This window comes from Nannospalax galili, unplaced genomic scaffold (assembly GCF_000622305.1).
Source record: "Nannospalax galili isolate Female #2095 unplaced genomic scaffold, S.galili_v1.0 scaffold284, whole genome shotgun sequence".
Classification (NCBI taxonomy): Eukaryota; Metazoa; Chordata; class Mammalia; order Rodentia; family Spalacidae; genus Nannospalax; species Nannospalax galili.
Window position 1 is genome coordinate 5,770,287 of NW_008354281.1, and position 18,127 is coordinate 5,788,413.

The 18,127-nt window shown below is 38.9% G+C and overlaps 1 protein-coding gene across 3 annotated transcripts in view; it reads left to right on the forward strand.

The window, feature by feature from the left end:
• Lrp12 (LDL receptor related protein 12) overlaps positions 1–17,299 on the forward strand; it is a 91,672-nt gene extending 74,373 nt beyond the window's left edge. For all 3 annotated transcript variants that reach the window (XM_029555201.1, XM_008851515.3, XM_029555202.1), the window contains 4 exons: positions 6,924–7,126; positions 8,449–9,553; positions 11,556–11,688; positions 15,022–17,299. In XM_029555201.1, coding sequence (XP_029411061.1) covers positions 6,924–7,126; positions 8,449–9,553; positions 11,556–11,688; positions 15,022–15,885 — 2,305 coding nt within the window. In that variant the 3' untranslated portion in view covers positions 15,886–17,299. The remainder of the gene's footprint in view (positions 1–6,923; positions 7,127–8,448; positions 9,554–11,555; positions 11,689–15,021) is intronic.
• The last annotated feature ends 828 nt before the right edge of the window (positions 17,300–18,127 follow it).

Genomic DNA, 18,127 nt, shown 5'->3' on the forward strand with positions numbered 1-18,127 from the left:
AGCAGCGGTGGGGGAACCGAGATAGGGAACGGATGAAGCAGGTCCATCATGGAGACCACAGGGCTGTCCGACTGGTGAAAATCAATGGGAAAGGTGATCAAAAGAAGTAGGCAAGGCAGAGTGTGAGGAGAGCCAGAAAGAGGTGAAAGCAAAGCAGGGGGCTGGGGAGAGGAGGAGAGAGAAAAGAAGTGTACCTGAGAGCCAAGTTAGTGGCGTTGGAGAAGTCCAGGCGGGTCCCTTGAAGTAAGAACCAGGTTTTGGCACCATCTGATGGGTAAAAAGTTGGTGGAGAACGAGCAAATGGATGATGAGGCACCAAGGCACAGATAAAACTCCATCAAAATAGAACCCTATTAAATGCAAAGGAACACATGGAGCAGATTCCCTTCCAGGCAGGGAAAATGTCTGCCTGGGTCTTGAGATGGGGTCTTTTAAAAGGGAGGCTTCTGCTTCCTGCAGAAGGTGGGAAGATGTATTTTTTTAAAGTTGGGGGGGGAGAGTGGGAGAGCGGGGAAGCCTGCTGTGTTGGCCAAACAGTGGAGAAAAGTCTGCTTCTCTTGACTTCAAAGACCAAGGTGCTTATCAGCTAGGTTCCCTTTTCTCAGGAGCATGAGAAGTCCTTGGGATCCTGTTGGTGACGGGCAGGGCTATCTCTACATACTTGGAGTTCTGATAAAACCTATGATTATTGCCCAGAATGTTTCCTGATTTAGCAAGCACATAGCATTACAGAGTATAATTATATTAAAGTACAACTATTATGTATTTAGATATATAATATTGTAATGTATGCTTATTAACACATTGGCTAGAACAAAGATATTTGGAGATATCTTTGAAAACTTAAATATAATACAAAAATACCTGTGATTTCTACTGTGAGCCACAAACACTGCAAGCGCTATCATAATTTTCTTTTAGTAAGCAAAAGAATGACACTAAAGTTAAGTTCGAGGTTAGTGAAAACAAAGCTACAAATTATTTCAACTCAGTATGAGGATTTGGAAGAAGAGTAAAGATACAAAATTTTCTTACTTGGCATTTGTTAGAAAAATAGTATGCTATAGTATATGAATATAATGAAAAAGTATAGAAATAGCACTTTTGAGTCTAGTAGAGGCACAGAAGCTTTAAAACATGTTACTATAAAATGCTGGGGAGATAGCTCAATAGGCAAAACACGTGAACCTGAGTTTGATTCTCATAACCCGCACTAAAAAGCAGAGTGTGGTAGTGCAAGCTTGTAATCCCAGTAGTGGGGCGGGGGGGGGGGGGGTAAGGACACAGACAGGTGGACTCCTGGGGTTGTATCCTGCTTGATGAGTTTTGGTGAGTTCCAGGCCAGGGAGAGACCCTGTCTTTAAAACAGTGGGCCATGCCTGAGGAGTTACACCCAGGGTTGTCCTTTAGCCTCCACACATGCCAGTCATCTTTAGAAATGTCTTCAAGACACTCTCAGAAATGTGCTTTAGTAATCTGGGTATCTCCTAATCAGTTAAACTGACAATCAGGATTAGTTGTCAGCAAATTTAATGTCAATGTTAACTGAAGCACCAAGGACTAGGACAAAGAAGTGAACTTACCCTCAGGCCAGAGTCAAGGTCAGAGTTGCTATAGAGAAGTGGAAGCGGGGCTGGGGAGGTGGCTCAGCAAGACAGCTCCTGCTGCACAAGTGGGAGGACCTGAGTTTGGATGCCTGGATACATTAAAAAGCTGAGCGTGGTGCTCAGACCTGTAAGTCCAGGTGGGGGCCATACAGAGAAGACTCCTCAGAACTCAGCCTAGCTGAAACAGCAATCCCCAGGCTCCATAAGAGAAACCCTGTCTCATATAAGGTGGAATGCAATAGAGGAAAACACCAGATATCAACCTGTGGACTCCAAACATGCATACAGGAACACTCACACCAATACACATGTTCGTACATGTGTACAACACGCACACACGACACACACAGAACAGTAGGAGAGACAAAGCTTTCCTTGTTTGTCAGTAATATACTTGCTTACAGAGAAAAACAGAAAATTTAAAAATCACAGATACAGTCTTTAAATTTTATTGAAAGTATTGTGTACAACATTGAAGTAATAAACTTTAATATCAAGATAAAATGAATAATTTCTAAAGAAATTTAAATGATTGAAACTGACTCAAGGACTAACGAACTAAAGAACAGTGGCTATTATTTCAGCTCTGGGGGATCGGACACCTTCTTCTGACCTCCATTAGTACCTGCACACATGTGGAATTAAAGGCGTGCATCACCACACCCAGCCACACACATAAATTTTAAAATTTAAAAAAAAAAAAACTGACTCAGTTTAGAGAAAGTTGATTAAATCTAAAAAGCATTATTCTAGGTATGGTGGTGCAAGCTTTTAATCTCAGCTCTGGGGAGGCAAAGACAGGTGGATCTCTGTGAGATTGAGGCCTACTTGGCCTCCCCAGGTCAGCTGGCTCTACAGGGAGACCCTGTCTCGAAAAGATTTTTTATTAAAAATGCATTAGAAATTACAAACTTCAGGACTGGAGAGTGGAGAGATTGCACACTGGTTAAGAGCAGCAGACCCGGGTTCAATTCCCAGCACCCACATGGTGGCTAACAACCATTCATAACTCCAGTTCCAGGGGATCTGACACCTTGTTCTGACCTCTGCCATGGGTATTACACAAAATGGGTACACCTACCTACATGCAGGCAGTACACTCATACACATAAAATTAATAACTAAAGTGGTTTTTTTTTTAAAAAAGAATTTACTGTCTGGGTGTGGTGGCACATGCCTGTAGTCTCAGCACTTGGAAGGCAGAGGCAGGCGGATCTCTGTGGGTTCAAGACCAGCCTGGTCTACATAGTGAGTTCCAGGACAGCTGGGGCTACAGGGAGACCCTGCTTCAAAAAGACCAAAAAAAAAAAAGCAATTACAAACCTCAACCCTGAATCTGTATTCTAAATATTTACACAGGTGTGTCTTCAGTGTTTTATTAGATTAACTATTATAAATTATGTTAAAACCTGTAAAGTAATTCCCACTTGCTAATACATTTTAAAAATCCTAGATGAAGTACTAGCAAACCAAAACAAATAGACTATACATCCGCAAGTATTTATTCATTATTTCTAGTTCTGGATAATGTCCTGCTTTCATGGATCTTAATTAGACATTTTGATGGACTAAAATTATTTTATGGTATTCCCTAGTTTGTATTGGAGTGGCCCTCCACTAAGCAGCAGTTATCAAGTTTAGACAAAATGAAAATACACACATTCAGAGAGGGGAGGAGAGGAGAGAGAAGCAGAGAGAGAAGGGGAGAACTCGGGGAACTATGTAAGTCACTAAATAGCAATTAAACACTGGCTGAAACTGGAGAGGGGTCTGCTCTGGAAAGGAGAAACCTCACTAAGTGGATAAGCTCTATAAAGGTTCTTGCCAGTCTGCGCAGCAGCAGCGTGGAATGACTGGAAGTCTAGCAAATTGCCATGATCTTGTCAGCTTGAGATGTCAGAGAACCAGTGGAGGCTGCTGAAGCAGATGGAAATGCAAATGGAAGCATCTTGGAGAGAAAAGAGCCAAAAGCAGGAAACCCTTTTGTCTGTGTAAATTCTTCTCAAGTCTTTGGCTTACCCATGAAATTTGCATATTTAAGAGACTCCAGGGGCTGGAGAGATGGCTCAGTGGTTAAGAACACTGACTGTTCTTGCAGAAGACCTAAGTTCGAATCCTAGAACCCACATGGCAGCTAACAACTGTCCATAACTCCAGTTCCAGGAGATCCAGCAGCCTCTTCTGACCTCCGCGGGCATTGTGCAACATGGGTGCACTTACCTACATGCAGGCAATACAGTAAAGAGACTCCAAAGAACCCAGTGGAAAGACAAGACTGGAGATTGGAAAGGCCCCGGCAAGGATTTGGGCTACTACAGCCTAGCAGTGCTCTCTTTGAATCTTGCCCACATAGCAAAGACAGTTTAGAGTTTGAAACTTGCTGACTTAGGGGGACTTTGTAAATACCTTCAGATTTTTATTGAAACTTAAAAAGTTTCATAATTTTCAGGTAAGGACAATATTCAAAACTTGGAATTTACCCAAGATAAGAAAAGCAGGAACCTACCCACTCTTAATAAAATAGAAGACCAAACTTTCACAAGTTCAGAACGATTAAATAGCAATTGAACTCTGGGATAGGAAAAAATTTGTACTGTATGTCCTATATTCTAGATATATGTAAGAAGGAAAAGCTTAAGCCCTACTCAAGAACACACAAAAAATAAGTTCCTGGGGGCTGGAGAGATGGCTCAGCGGTTAAGAACATTGACTGCTCTTGCAGCACCCACATGGCAGCTAACAACTGTCCTTAACTCCAGTTCCAGGGGATTCAATGCCACCTTCTCATCTCCACGGGCATTGTACAATATGGGTGCACTTACACACATGCAGGCAATACACCCATACGCAAAAATGAAAATAATATTTTAAAAATCAAGTTCCTATGTACAAATGTAGAAACTGAACTAAGATATAAGAAAAATATTGTGAATACTTTTATGATCTTGTAGGTAGGCAAAGGTAACATAGGACAGCATAAGCACCAAACATAAAGGAAAAATAATAAATTAGAGGGTGGTTAAAACAAAATTAACTTCTGTTCGTTAACTAGGTGTAGTAGCACACGCTTGTAGTCTTATCACTTGCAAGGCAGAGGCAGTAGGATCATGGGTTTGAAGCTAGAATGAGCTAAATATAGACACCTTATCCTCAAAAGGCTAAAGCAAACATCTGCTCATTAAAAAATTTCATTAGGAGGGGCTGGAGAGATGGCTCAGTGGTTAAGAGCACTTGTTGCTCTTGGAAAGGACCTGGGTTTGGTTCCCAGCACCCACATTGTATCTAACAATACTCAGTAACTCCAGTCCCAGGGGATCTGTTGCCCTTTTCTGACCTCTGGGCACTGCATATATGTGGTGCACTTACATATATGCAGGCAAAACACATAAAAATAAAGTAGTAAAATATTTTTTTAGTTTCATTAAGAAAAATGAAAAGGGGATTGAGGAGGTAGCTAGGTGGATAAGAGGGTTTGCTCTGAGAGTATGAGGACCTGAGTTTGAATCCCCAGCACCTACATAATGAGCCAGGCATAGCTGTATATGCCTGTAACTCCAGCATTGAGGGGTGGAAAATGGAAACAGGTGGATCCTGAGAGCTCTCTGGCTGGCCAGTAGAAATAAGAGATCTTGTCACAAGGTGAGAACAATAAAGCAACATGTTGAAAGTCCCTGTCTGACCTCTGCATGCATGAACTGGTGCACAGGCACCACACACACAAAAAGAAAAAATGAAAAGGCAGACCACAGACTGGAAGAAAAAAAATAAAAACCCAATTGTGTTAGCAAAACACTTATCAGACAGAGCTCCAAATATAAAAGAAAGTTTTGTAACTCAATTAAAAAACCTAGTTTTTTAAGTAGACAAAAGGCTTATTCAGACACTTCGAAGATGTAAGAATGGCCAGTAAACACATGAAAAGATGCTCAATATAATCCTCAGGAAAGTGCCACAGTGCAAGATGCATTTTCACACCCACTGACTGATGTGCCCAACCACAGCAGCTATGAGAGATACTGTCTGTGGGAGACAGACAGCCCAACATTTTTTCCTTAAATAAGAAGAAGAAAAAAAAAATGGATAAAAGCACAGAACAAGACATGTCACAGAACAAGAAATTGAAATAGCCAGTAAACATAGGGAAATGTATTTCATTCTTAGTAAATAGATGCAAATTTGAATAATAATAATTTCTTTGTCCGTGTCATTAGCAATATATGTAGGTGTGGGTGTGGGGGGTTGTTATTTGTCATACAGAACCTTTATATGAACTCATCGCCGCAGCCCTAAAAGCAAAGGATCTCATTTTGTCAGATGGTAGCTTGACACACTTGGTGGAATTACCAAGTAGTATAAACATTTTTCCCTATCAAATTTAAAGAGGAATCATGTCCTCTGATGTAGGATAATACTTTTAGAAAAGTTTGTTCTAAAGAAGTCCTTGCTCAAGTGTCTGAGAGAGATGCCTGTGTAAAGATCCTTGAAAGCGTTGTTCATAGTAAAAGGCTAGGAACAAATTATCAGCATGTGCCAGAGTTATCAAGAGTATTTAAAGAAGCAGCTTGACGTGAACCTTGGATGGTTAAGTTTTTTATCACCTGATATAAAGCAGAGGCAGAGATTGATTTTCATTTATTACTGAGACATGTTCAGATGTTGCAAACAAAATTTGATTTTTCTATTGAGAGACCTGATTTTGTATGTGTTCTTATTTGACTTCTTGCCTTTTATTTGTGCCCATATTTTATAAACTACATGATAATGCTTGACTATAATGTGATTTATGTAAAAAAATATTCCCAAACCCAGGGTCTTTTCATTATAGACTTTTTGTTTTGTTTTTTGTTTGTTTTGTTTTGCTTTTTTTCCCCTTTGTTCTGATTTGCTGCACAGAAAATAGTAGCTGAAACTTGCATTGAAGAAGTAGGGAAATCAGTCTAATCTAAGAGAAAGATGAATATCTATGCATACTTTCTCTGTATTTGAATTTCTGACTCAAACAAAAAGCAATTTAGGATGATCTAAATTAGAAATGGATTTTCCTAAATCTATAAACAGAAAAAGATGCCAGCTGTCACCTGGTGTTTAGCATGATTTGGACTCTGATATTACCTTATGAAGAAGAGATTCTATTCTGGAACCTTAGGGAAAGATACTAGGAACGTAGAAGCAGTGGTATAATGTGCTGGTGATGTGGGTGTCAGCTGCAGCAGGAGAATCAGTACAGAGTTTTATAATAGTGTTCTCACTTACTTTGATTATTATGAAATTTAGTCTCAAAAATTTAAAATAGTCTTTTCTGACTTTCTGTTGTAGTTTTCAGGATTTTGACATTCAGGGGTCCAGAAGATGCAGTTTGGACTGGCTGACAATAGAAACATACAAGAATATTGAAAGTTACAGAGCTTGTGGGTCCACAATCCCACCTCCATACATCTCTTCACAAGACCATGTTTGGATCAGGTTCCATTCAGATGACAGCATCTCTAGGAAAGGCTTCAGGCTGGCGTATTTTTCAGGTGTGTTTATAAACAAGTGAGACACTGAACCAAATTTTGTGGAATTAATTGCTCAGTCACTTTGGAGCTAATTTTCTGTCCATTTGGTTGTGAGTAGACTGTGAAGACAACTGAAATTGAAGTAGAAACTGAGGTCAAGTGCCTTAGAACTGAGTCTCCCAAAGGTGTATTGTATATTCCTAATAAACTGATTTCATAAACAAAGGTCAATTTTTAAAAGACCTTGAGTACATTTATTTAGAAAGTAGCCTATTGTCCTTCAAGGTTTTTGCTCATATCTTGAAAGTAACTTGAAAGTACATTTTGTGTGTGTGAATTGGTTTTTATTGCACCTTCAAAGAAAAGACGTAACCAGTTTCTCTGTCATACTTTGTAGTCATACTTTTTTTTTTTGGCTCTTCTTAAACAATAACCAAAAGAGGAACCAATCATAACAAATGTGAAAATTTTAAAGCACTAGTTATATATACTTTTTTCTTATAATCATAGACTATAGTATTTATTTAGCTTCTGAAACATTTCTGTCACCTGTTTACTAATAAGCTGTTAGTGGAGAAGTAAACACTGGCCCAACATTGTCAGTTTGGGGACTGTTGGATTCTGGTGTTGTCTTTTTCTGTGTTAGTACTGTTGATTATTAGCATGGTATACTAAAATAGAGTTCTTTAAGCCATTTTTCTATGTTTTCTTTTTATGAGCAAGTTTATATATCTGGCTTAACTTCATGTAATATTTTGTAGTTATGTTAAAAATACAAACTATAAAATGGAAGTATTTTGTCCTGATTACATGAAGTATAAGCAATTTAAGGGTTAATATGACAGTCTTAGCAGAAGTGAATCTAAGTGATGAAATCTCCTCCAGTGCACATACCAAAACACTGTATTGTGTATGTAGACAGACAAGAACTATAGAAGATGAAAACATGTTTGAAAATGACTGGACAGTTTTTTCTTTAAAAATGTCTGATGCTTTAATTACATTTATAAAATGTTAGTGAAAATTCCTGGGCAGAATGTTCTATTGGCTTCAATCATTTTGCTAAATGTTCTGCAGTAAAGTAACTTTCTACAGAAACACAACTGATCCCGTCTTGCTTGACAGCAAGGTACAAGCAACTTTGTGGAAAAAAATCTTGAGTGCTTAGTGCCAGTACTAATGTCCCATTTGAATTCAATATACTTTTAACAAGATTTTTAAAAAAGCAAAAACAAAAAACACCTTATCCCTTGAGCATACTCATTTATTACAAGAATACTCTATGTCTTTTGAAGTGGATGTTTTTCTTCTTTTTCTATCTCCCTTTCTCCTCTTTCTCTCAGGGAAATCTGAGGAGCCAAACTGTGCTTGTGATCAATTTCGATGCGGTAGTGGAAAGTGTATACCAGAAGCCTGGAAATGTAACAGCATGGACGAGTGTGGAGATGGTTCCGATGAAGAGATCTGTGCCAGAGAAGCTAACCCTCCAACAGCTGCTGCTTTCCAACCCTGCGCTTACAACCAGTTCCAGTGTCTGTCCCGCTTTACCAAAGTTTACACTTGCCTCCCGGAGTCTTTAAAATGTGATGGGAACATTGACTGCCTTGACCTGGGAGACGAGATGGACTGTGATGTACCAACTTGTGGGCAGTGGTTCAAATACTTTTATGGTACTTTTAATTCTCCTAATTACCCAGACTTTTATCCTCCTGGGAGTAATTGCACCTGGCTAATAGACACCGGTGATCATCGTAAAGTCATTTTACGCTTCACAGACTTCAAACTTGATGGTACTGGTTATGGTGATTATGTTAAAATATACGATGGATTAGAGGAGAATCCTCACAAGCTTTTGCGTGTGTTGACTGCTTTTGATTCTCACGCACCTCTTACAGTGGTTTCTTCTTCTGGGCAGATACGAGTACATTTTTGTGCTGATAAAGTGAATGCTGCGAGAGGATTTAATGCTACTTACCAAGTAGATGGCTTCTGTTTGCCATGGGAAATACCCTGTGGAGGTAACTGGGGGTGTTACACTGAGCAGCAGAGATGTGATGGATATTGGCATTGCCCAAACGGAAGGGATGAAATCAATTGTACCATGTGTCAAAAGGAGGAATTTCCATGTTCTCGAAATGGTGTCTGTTATCCTCGTTCTGACCGGTGCAACTACCAAAATCATTGCCCAAATGGCTCAGATGAAAAAAACTGCTTCTTTTGCCAGCCAGGGAATTTTCATTGTAAAAACAATCGCTGCGTGTTTGAAAGCTGGGTGTGTGATTCTCAGGACGATTGTGGTGATGGCAGCGATGAGGAGAATTGCCCAGTTATTGTGCCTACCAGAGTCATAACGGCAGCTGTCATCGGGAGCCTCATCTGCGGGCTCCTACTCGTCATTGCATTGGGATGTACTTGTAAGCTTTACTCTCTGAGAATGTTTGAACGAAGGTCAGTATCAAGACAAAGCTACTTTATGCTTTCTGCAGTTGAAACATGGCCAAGGGGGTCTAGGGAGATGGCTAGGTTAGTACTAAGTGCTTGCCAAGCATGAGGAGCTAGATTTGATCCCCCAGCACCCATGTACAAAGCTGAATATGATGGTGCACACACTCATGATCCCAGTGCCGGGCAGGTGGAGACAAGAGGATCTGGGCTCACTGGCCAGCCAGCCTAGCCTAATTGGCAAGCCCCTTGTCCTAGTGAGAGGGGCTTGTCCTTCCTTATCTCAAAAAGGAAGGTGGGTGTTTCCTGAGGAACAACACCTAAGGTTGACCTCTGGCTTCCACATGCACACACACAAACATGTGCCCACACATATATACACACCCCAAAAAGATGTGGCATGCCTCTGATCCCAGCACTCGGGGGGCAGAGGCAGGCAAATCTCTGTGAATTCAAGGCCAGCCTGGTCTACACAGCTAGTTCCAGGCCAGCTGGGGTAACAGAGAGATCCTGTCTCAAAAAGACCAAAATAAATAAATAAATAAATATAAAAATAAAAATGAGCCCAAATGTTTGCAATAAGCCCTTTAAGGTGGTTTAGAGATATGTAAATGTTCTGCATGCTATATAAAATTTGTATAAAAAACTCATGACTCAAGAATAAATATAAACAAATACTTAAAAGCTATGCGGTGAGGAAAGCCAATATATGATTCCTGTTTTGGAGGAATTTTTCAAACTCAGTTATAATTTTAATCTATTTTTATAAATAATCAATTTCACTTATTTGAGAACCTCTAATGTTTATAGCACTCTACAAGTGAAAAGAAAAAATGAATAAGGCTTCAATGAGGAAGGCATTGTGAACAGGGTAAGATTACAGCAAAGTGCTAGATCTCTGAAGCAAAGTTCTATGAAAGTCACAACACCTAATGGGGGTGTGAAAGCCTTTACTTAGAGAGGTGTTATTTGAAATATGGAAGGAGAATGCAGAGGAGATGTTGGAAGCTTTTGGTTTTGTTATTTAAAACCTGGGAAGATATATGGAAGAATGCTCAGCTTTAATCCAGGAGTGACTTTAGAACTCATTTGGTCTGGGGCTTGAGGAGCACTTGAAGGACTAATAGGACTTGAGAGCGGGACTTGAGGCCTTGTGTTGTGGAGTTCATTGAGGGCTGTGCCTCAGAGTCCTAAGTTGAGTGGGCAGCAAGGTAACCAGTAGGAAGATGACCTTCAGGGTAGTAGCATTCAGTGTGGTGCAAGACAAAGTGGGCCTGGAAGAAGTTCACAGCAGAGAGGTACCCTTCAAGGTCGTGTGGGGACAGTGACTTTCTGTCTTAGCACAATCAAAAGTTACAGATTTAACAAAGAACCCACCAGACAGCTAAAGATAACAGATGGTGCACAGATGCACAGTGCCATAATAGCCATTTCTGTATCTGTTCTTTGAACAAATATAAATGGTCAGAAAACGATAGCACATTGCAACAGAAGAACAGATGACGAGGTGAAGGTCTTCACTCCATCCAGCCACCCCAGGGAACGTACTGGGGGCTCATTTCACTCTTGCTCACCTGAGGAGAATGTGCTGGATGTGATGAGTGAAGTGTGCCTTCTGAGACCCTTTCAGCAGCTGTCCCTAAGGTCTAGAGACCACCCTGACAATTTCTTCTGGGTTTAAAAAATACTGTTTTTATCATGTACCTTTTACAGAGATTTCCAGTCTATGCGAACATAGTGATCTAGGCTTCTCCTAGCATAAAAAGCCCTGTGTGGACAGCCCATTCCCTTTAGCCTCGCTTTCCAGAATAGACTTAGTGCAGACTTTGAGTGAAGTCTGTTGAAGGACTAAACTCACTTTTTTTTTTTTTGTCTTTTTGAGAAAAGTCAAATATACCTTAGGATCTTAATTCAGATGGTCTTAATTACTGGTAGTAGAAAGTTGCTGCTTGCATGCTGTTGAACCCTTTTTACCACCCCCACCCCCCCATCCCCTGTCTACTCTAAGATCATTCGAGACCCAGTTGTCACGAGTGGAAGCAGAATTACTACGAAGAGAAGCTCCTCCTTCCTATGGTCAGTTGATTGCTCAGGGCTTAATCCCACCAGTGGAAGATTTTCCTGTGTGTTCGCCTAATCAGGTACAATGCAACTTTTAATTCCTTTTTCATCATCTCTTAAAATGTATATACAGAACCGGGTATGGTAGCGCATGCCTTTAATCCCAGCACTCGGGAGGCAGAGGCAGGTAGATCTCTGTGAGTTCAAGGCCAGCCTGGTCTACATAGTGAGTTTCAGGACAGCTGGGGCTGCACAGAGACCCTGTCTCAAAAAGACCAAAAAAAAAGAAAAAAAAAATGTGTATACAGAAAAGTCAATAAAAAAAATTGTCAGAATTTTTGCAATCAAGTATTAAATACATGTAAATTTTGAATTTGTAATTTTTAAATTTTTTATATTTTTTATTTTTATATTTTAATAGATACTATGAAATTCCATTTTAAGCTATTCTGATTTGATTATAATTCTTAAGTACTTCACTATTTAGGGTAATTGAACTCATTGAAATTAAAAAACTTGGGCAGATTATTTTCTACTTAGACTGAACACTTAGAGCTTTAAGAGTGAATACTAAAATTAATATACCAACAATTTTGATTGTAATAGTAGAGTAACCAGTTTTAAGTAAAAGTAATTGAAGTGGAGTTAACATTTCCAACCCAGTTGAGGGTAAACTTCAAGCTGGATTTTTACACTGTTTGTCAGAATTAGAATGAAGAAAAATTGGTGAATATTTCTCAATGACTTAATTTTGTTCAAAATAAAACATTTCACTTTTGGTAACTGTAACTTTGAGTCTTTAGCAAATCTTTGGTCAACATTTGTAGGTTTTGAGTATTTTTCCGGTATAATTTGTAATTCAGAATTGACACTTTGAAATTTTGGTACAAAATAGAAAAAAAACAAATTGCAATTTTTGTAATTTTGGCCCACAGAGTTTCTCTGTAGGTTGGAGTTCAGACCATGGTCTACTCTGTCCACTCCCACCACCATTGGCCACCCCCACTATACTCTATGAAGCCAGGCAAACACGGACTACACATACCACTGTCCTCACTCCTGACACCAATTACAGGCTCAAAGGGTTTTCCAAATCCTTGGGGTTTTCTAATCCACTAGAAGGAACTGAAGAACTCACTGGAAGCTGTTGACTCATGTTGACAGTGTGTTACTATGAAAGGATTCTATTAAACATCATCTGAGCTGTCTGTATAGGGCAGTTAGACCACCCAATTGACCTTTTGCCAAAGACAAAGTTGCTCTGTTGACATGTGTGTGATAATAATGTACAAGGATGATTACTGACTAGGGATGTTCATTGAGCCCCCTGTCCAGAATTTGATTGAGGTCCATCACACAGTCCTGATTAATTGCATGTGACTAATCTCAGTCTAAACCCTATGAGACTGACTGATATCGCACCCTGAATCATGGTGGTGTGGTTCAGAGGCACCACCCAAAGTCACATTGCTGCTAGTTGCCTTCAGGCTTCCATTAAACATACTTCTTTCTATTGGTTATAATGCCCCAAAGGTTTCAAGATTTTATCCCAGAAGCCAAGGTCAGATTGAATTCTTTACTCCACATTGCCTCATTCTCTAGGGTTATAATTTATCATTGAGAGAATTCTCTTTAAATAGCATTTTAAATAAAATATGTTCTTTTTCCTTTTTAAATTTTGTTTGATTTTTGTTTATGTTTTTTGAGATAGGGTCTCACTATGTAGCTTTGGCTGACCTGGAACTCCCTATGTAGATCAGGCTGACCTTGAACTCACAGAGATCCTGCCTCTGCTTCCCAAGTACTGGGATTAAAGATGTGTAGTACCACAACAAAATAATGTTCTCAAACAGCAAACTAGATTTTATTTGCTTAGTGAAACTAAACTCTTGAGTTTAAAATTCAGATAACAAGTTATCAAATTTCCACAAATTGGAGATCTGTTGATTTTTAAACAAAATCTTGTAATTTGCCATTTTATGCAAAATAGAAATGCTTTCAGTAGAATGTTTCCTGCTTCGTAAACTGGAGAAATATAGAAAGTTACCCCCATCAAACATCCATAGATTCCTCTTGTAGAATCTAATGTTAGATTGGCAATCTTTTAATTAGACTTTTCACGAAGTAGAGAGTGTTACCTGATCATGGCAGACCATAATGCTAAAGTTGGTATTAATGTATGTCAAGGGCATTGTTGATCTTAATGGGTAAGAGCCGGAACTTGGGGGTCATCTGAGCCACCTTTTGTTCCTTGCTGAGTATTACAGCCTTGTGCTCACACAAAGCCATGCATCTTGAATACTAAGCATCAAGGACTAAATCTGTGGGGAAGTTCATTCTAGACTTGACCAACTATTTGTTTTTATTTTTTTGTTGTTGTTTTTAATTTTCACTCTTAATTAGTGAAAAAAATCTTTCTCATTCATACTATAAGTCAACATGTGCATTAATATCCTCATTTCTTAATGGCAGTCTGCATTTGCTAACACTAGACTATGAAATGCTCCTACGACCAGCTTTCTGCATGTGTTATGTTTTCAGTACTATAAAGGCATCAGTGGATGGGACAGACACAGCAAAGCAAGACAGTGGAGAGCAGGAGCTCTCGGGACTTCTTTTTTTGCTTCCCTTTTTTCTACAAGGGAAAAAGTAAGAGGCTGGCCCGCCTTTGGCAGAAGGAAACAGGTTCTCATTTGAAGGAGAGTATATGGCTTGCTACTGTTTGCTGAAACACTGAACACTGTATTTAAATGTTGAATGCCAGGTTCATTAAAACTGTTTCAAGTTTGAATATTCTTTTTATAGCCACTAGATGGAGCTTAAAAACTAAATGCTGCTGTTCATTTTAAAAAATGGTTTGGCACATTCATCTAGAAAAAAGAATTGATTTTTTTAAATGATATTTATTTTTTTTGTTGTTGTGCTTGGCCTTTACCTGTTGAGCCATCTTAACTAGATTTCTTTGAGTTAAGCAAGATACTTCCGTGTGTACTAATTCCTGAACTGGACTTTTGTTTCCTGTGCTGCCCTACAAATATATTAAATCCTTCATTTGTGGAATGTAACTAAATTCTTGGATAAAGGAACAGAAATGTGAGTGGTACTAGGTAATTTAGTGTAATATTGTAGAAATTTATCAGTCTCCTCAGTTGTAAGTGTATCTATTTTCTGCCTTTGGAGTATTGAATATGGAGTAAAGCAAATGTTATAATTGACATATCACTGTAAAGTTAAGCATGGAAAATGCAGTTTCCTTGAGAAATGATGTAAGTTACAGATCAGATTGTCTAGTAGAGTGAGTGAGCCAGCAGAGGTGAGCTGATCGTCCTCCGTGGGAGCCCAATACTAGAAGAAGGCTTTTCCTCTTAATGCCTTGTCATTAGCAGTCTTAAGGTATTTTCTGATTTTTGCAGGCTTCGGTTTTGGAAAACCTGCGGCTGGCTGTTCGATCTCAGCTGGGATTTACTTCAATCAGACTTCCTATGGCCGGCAGATCCAGCAACATTTGGAATCGTATTTTTAATTTTGCAAGATCACGTCATTCAGGGTCCTTGGCTTTGGTCTCAGCAGATGGAGACGAGGTTGTTCCTGGTCAGAATGCCAGCAGAGAGGCTGAGAGAAGCCACCCTCACAGAAGTTTGTTTTCAGTGGAGTCTGATGACACAGACACAGAAAATGAGAGAAGAGATGCAGCAGGAGCATCTGGTGGGGTTGCAGCTCCTCTGCCCCCCAAAGTCCCTCCCACAGCAGCGGTAGAAGCCCCCAGTGGAGTGGGTGGAAATTCCTCAACTCAGAGCACCCGAGGAGGCCATGGTGATGGAAGGGATGTGAGCAGCGTGGAACCCCCGAGTGTGAGTCCTGCACGTCACCAGCTCACGAGCGCTTTAAGTCGGATGACTCAGGGCCTACGCTGGGTACGTTTTACATTAGGTCGATCAAGTTCCACAAATCAGAACCAGAGTCCTTTGAGACAGCTTGATAATGGGGTAAGTGGAAGAGAAGAAGATGATGATGTTGAAATGCTAATTCCAGTTTCTGATGGAGCCTCAGACATTGATGCCAATGACTGCTCCAGACCTCTCCTTGATCTTACCTCAGATCAAGTACAAGGGTTGAGGCAACCATACAGTGCAACAAACCCTGGAGGCAGACCAAGTAACCGAGATGGCCCCTGTGAGCGCTGTGGCATTGTCCACACTGCCCAGATACCGGACACTTGCTTAGAAGCAGCACTGAAAAATGAAACGAGCGATGATGAGGCTTTGTTACTTTGTTAAGTGCAAATCACAAGAGAGATGGTCTACAAGCTGGAGCAATATCCATTCATTGTTTTGTAACTTTACAATTAAACTAGTTTTAGTTTAAAAATAAAAGATGCAGGATGAGTTCTTATTATTATACGTTAGCCTGCATGGTTAAATTAAACAACTTGTAACTCTATGAACTTAGAGTTTACTTAGCAGCTAAACATGCACTATGTATTCATACTGTCAGTAATGTTCTTCCATTTGTTTTTCCTTGTTTTTTGTGTTCTGTTTTTTTTTAAATCCTGGTACTGTAGTTCATAGTAGGAATATGGCTGCTTTAATTCATTTGATTGTCATTTTATCTATCTTTTGTTAAAAGGTTTGTTTATATAAAATAGTACCTTTTAATTGAATCTTTTATGCTTTGCCAACATGTAACTCATACTATGTGTTAAGGTTGTTAATGTGCAAGAAAGAAAGCAAACCCTTCTGCTCGTTCTTTATTTGTGTAGCATTGTCTGCTACTGGACTTTATCACATGAACTTGTCAAGGGTGAAAGTCCTCAAAAGTTTTCTCTTATGTTTAACGTACAGTGATGTAAAATTTAGGTAGAATTAGATAAATTAATGTCAAAAACAAAACTTTTATAGATTTTCTAATGCTGACTTTAATACTCTAATATGGTACAAACCAAACGGTAAAATTCCAAGATACTTCAGTTTTCGTCTCCATTTAGGGACAGGATTGAGCGGATGAAGATACTCTACTATGCATTAAATCTTGAACTTTATAAAATATGTACGGAAATTGTACATGATAAGTTCCACCCAGTAATGTCTCTCTATTACAGGGGTTTGCTTATATTGGACCCTAGGGATTTGCACTAAAATCATACCAAGGTCTCAGATGAGTTTAGTGCATAAGCACTATCACTTTAAATACTATTATTTGCTACCACAGTGACTATATATTTCCATAGCTTTCAGGGAGGTGGGGGACCATTTTTATTACAACTTGAAATTGCTTTGCTGATTTCATATTTATTTGTTGTATTTAAAAACTGCATAACTGTAAGAGTGACTTTTTTCAATATATTTTATTCTGAGGGGGGTTCACTGCTATAATCTTGAAGAAAAGCAAATTAAGAAACCATTCAGATTGCTCCCTACTTTAAGTAGAGTGAATTACAAAACCCTGGTTTTTTTTTATTGTTGGTTCTTGTTTATTTATTCTTTAGCTGTCTGTTTTAATAGCTTAATGATTGAGTATGAAAATGTATTTGTGTGTGATTATTGCTATTTATTACATTTTAAATACTTTGCTGAATGTCATTTTAAGCATGTTTGAGGTCTTGTGTATATGTCTTGTTATGCTGTCAGGAAGACCTGACTAAAATGTTTTACTATGTATCAGAAATTAAAATAATTTTTTTTATTGGCTTGAGGTACTTTTTAAATCAAAGTTGTTTTTTATTGTTGAATTTCTCTTCCTCTCCAGATTACGGCTTAACTACATATCAGCTCACACCAGTACTCAGATTCCCTAAGGGCCTGAGTACCATGTTGCCTTTAAGAAAACTGCCTTTTAATTGAGAAATCTTATAAGATATAATAATACAGTCTATTCTCCTGACAGAATTCAGGTTAGCAAATCAACCTTCTTTTAGGCACTAATTATTATCAGCTATAGTTTTGAATTTGAGTTCTTAGGTTTCTGGTTTGCGTTTTTTGTTGTTTGTGGTGCTGGGAATCAAGCCCAGGGCCTTCTGCATGCTACTGGCATGTTTTAATTAATTTTTTAAATTGACTTGTACAACATTCTGGTGCAATAAAAAAGTTAGTTCCTCTCCTACCCTGACACCCGTCTTTTAGTTCTATTTAAAGAGACACATATCAGTACCAGATTCTTGTACATCCCTCAGACATACCATGTGCTTTGCATAAAATGTATCCATCTGTACATTAGTATCATAGATCATAATGCAGATTATACCATGTGTTCATTTTCTGTATCTTATCTCAAGTGAAACTACAGCATTTCAATCAAAATATTCAAAATTGAGTATCTTTTATTTGATTTTTCATCTTTAAGTCAATCTATCTTAAATTTAGGACTTCACTGATCCCCCTTCCCCCCAGGAGACTACCCAGTTTTCCCAAGACTACTTAATAAGTGATCCTCTCTTGACTAATTTGAAATGGAACTTTTATGTAGAAGTTTTCCACATTCTGGTGTGTTCCTAGACTATTGTCTCTAGTTGATCTCCCTGTG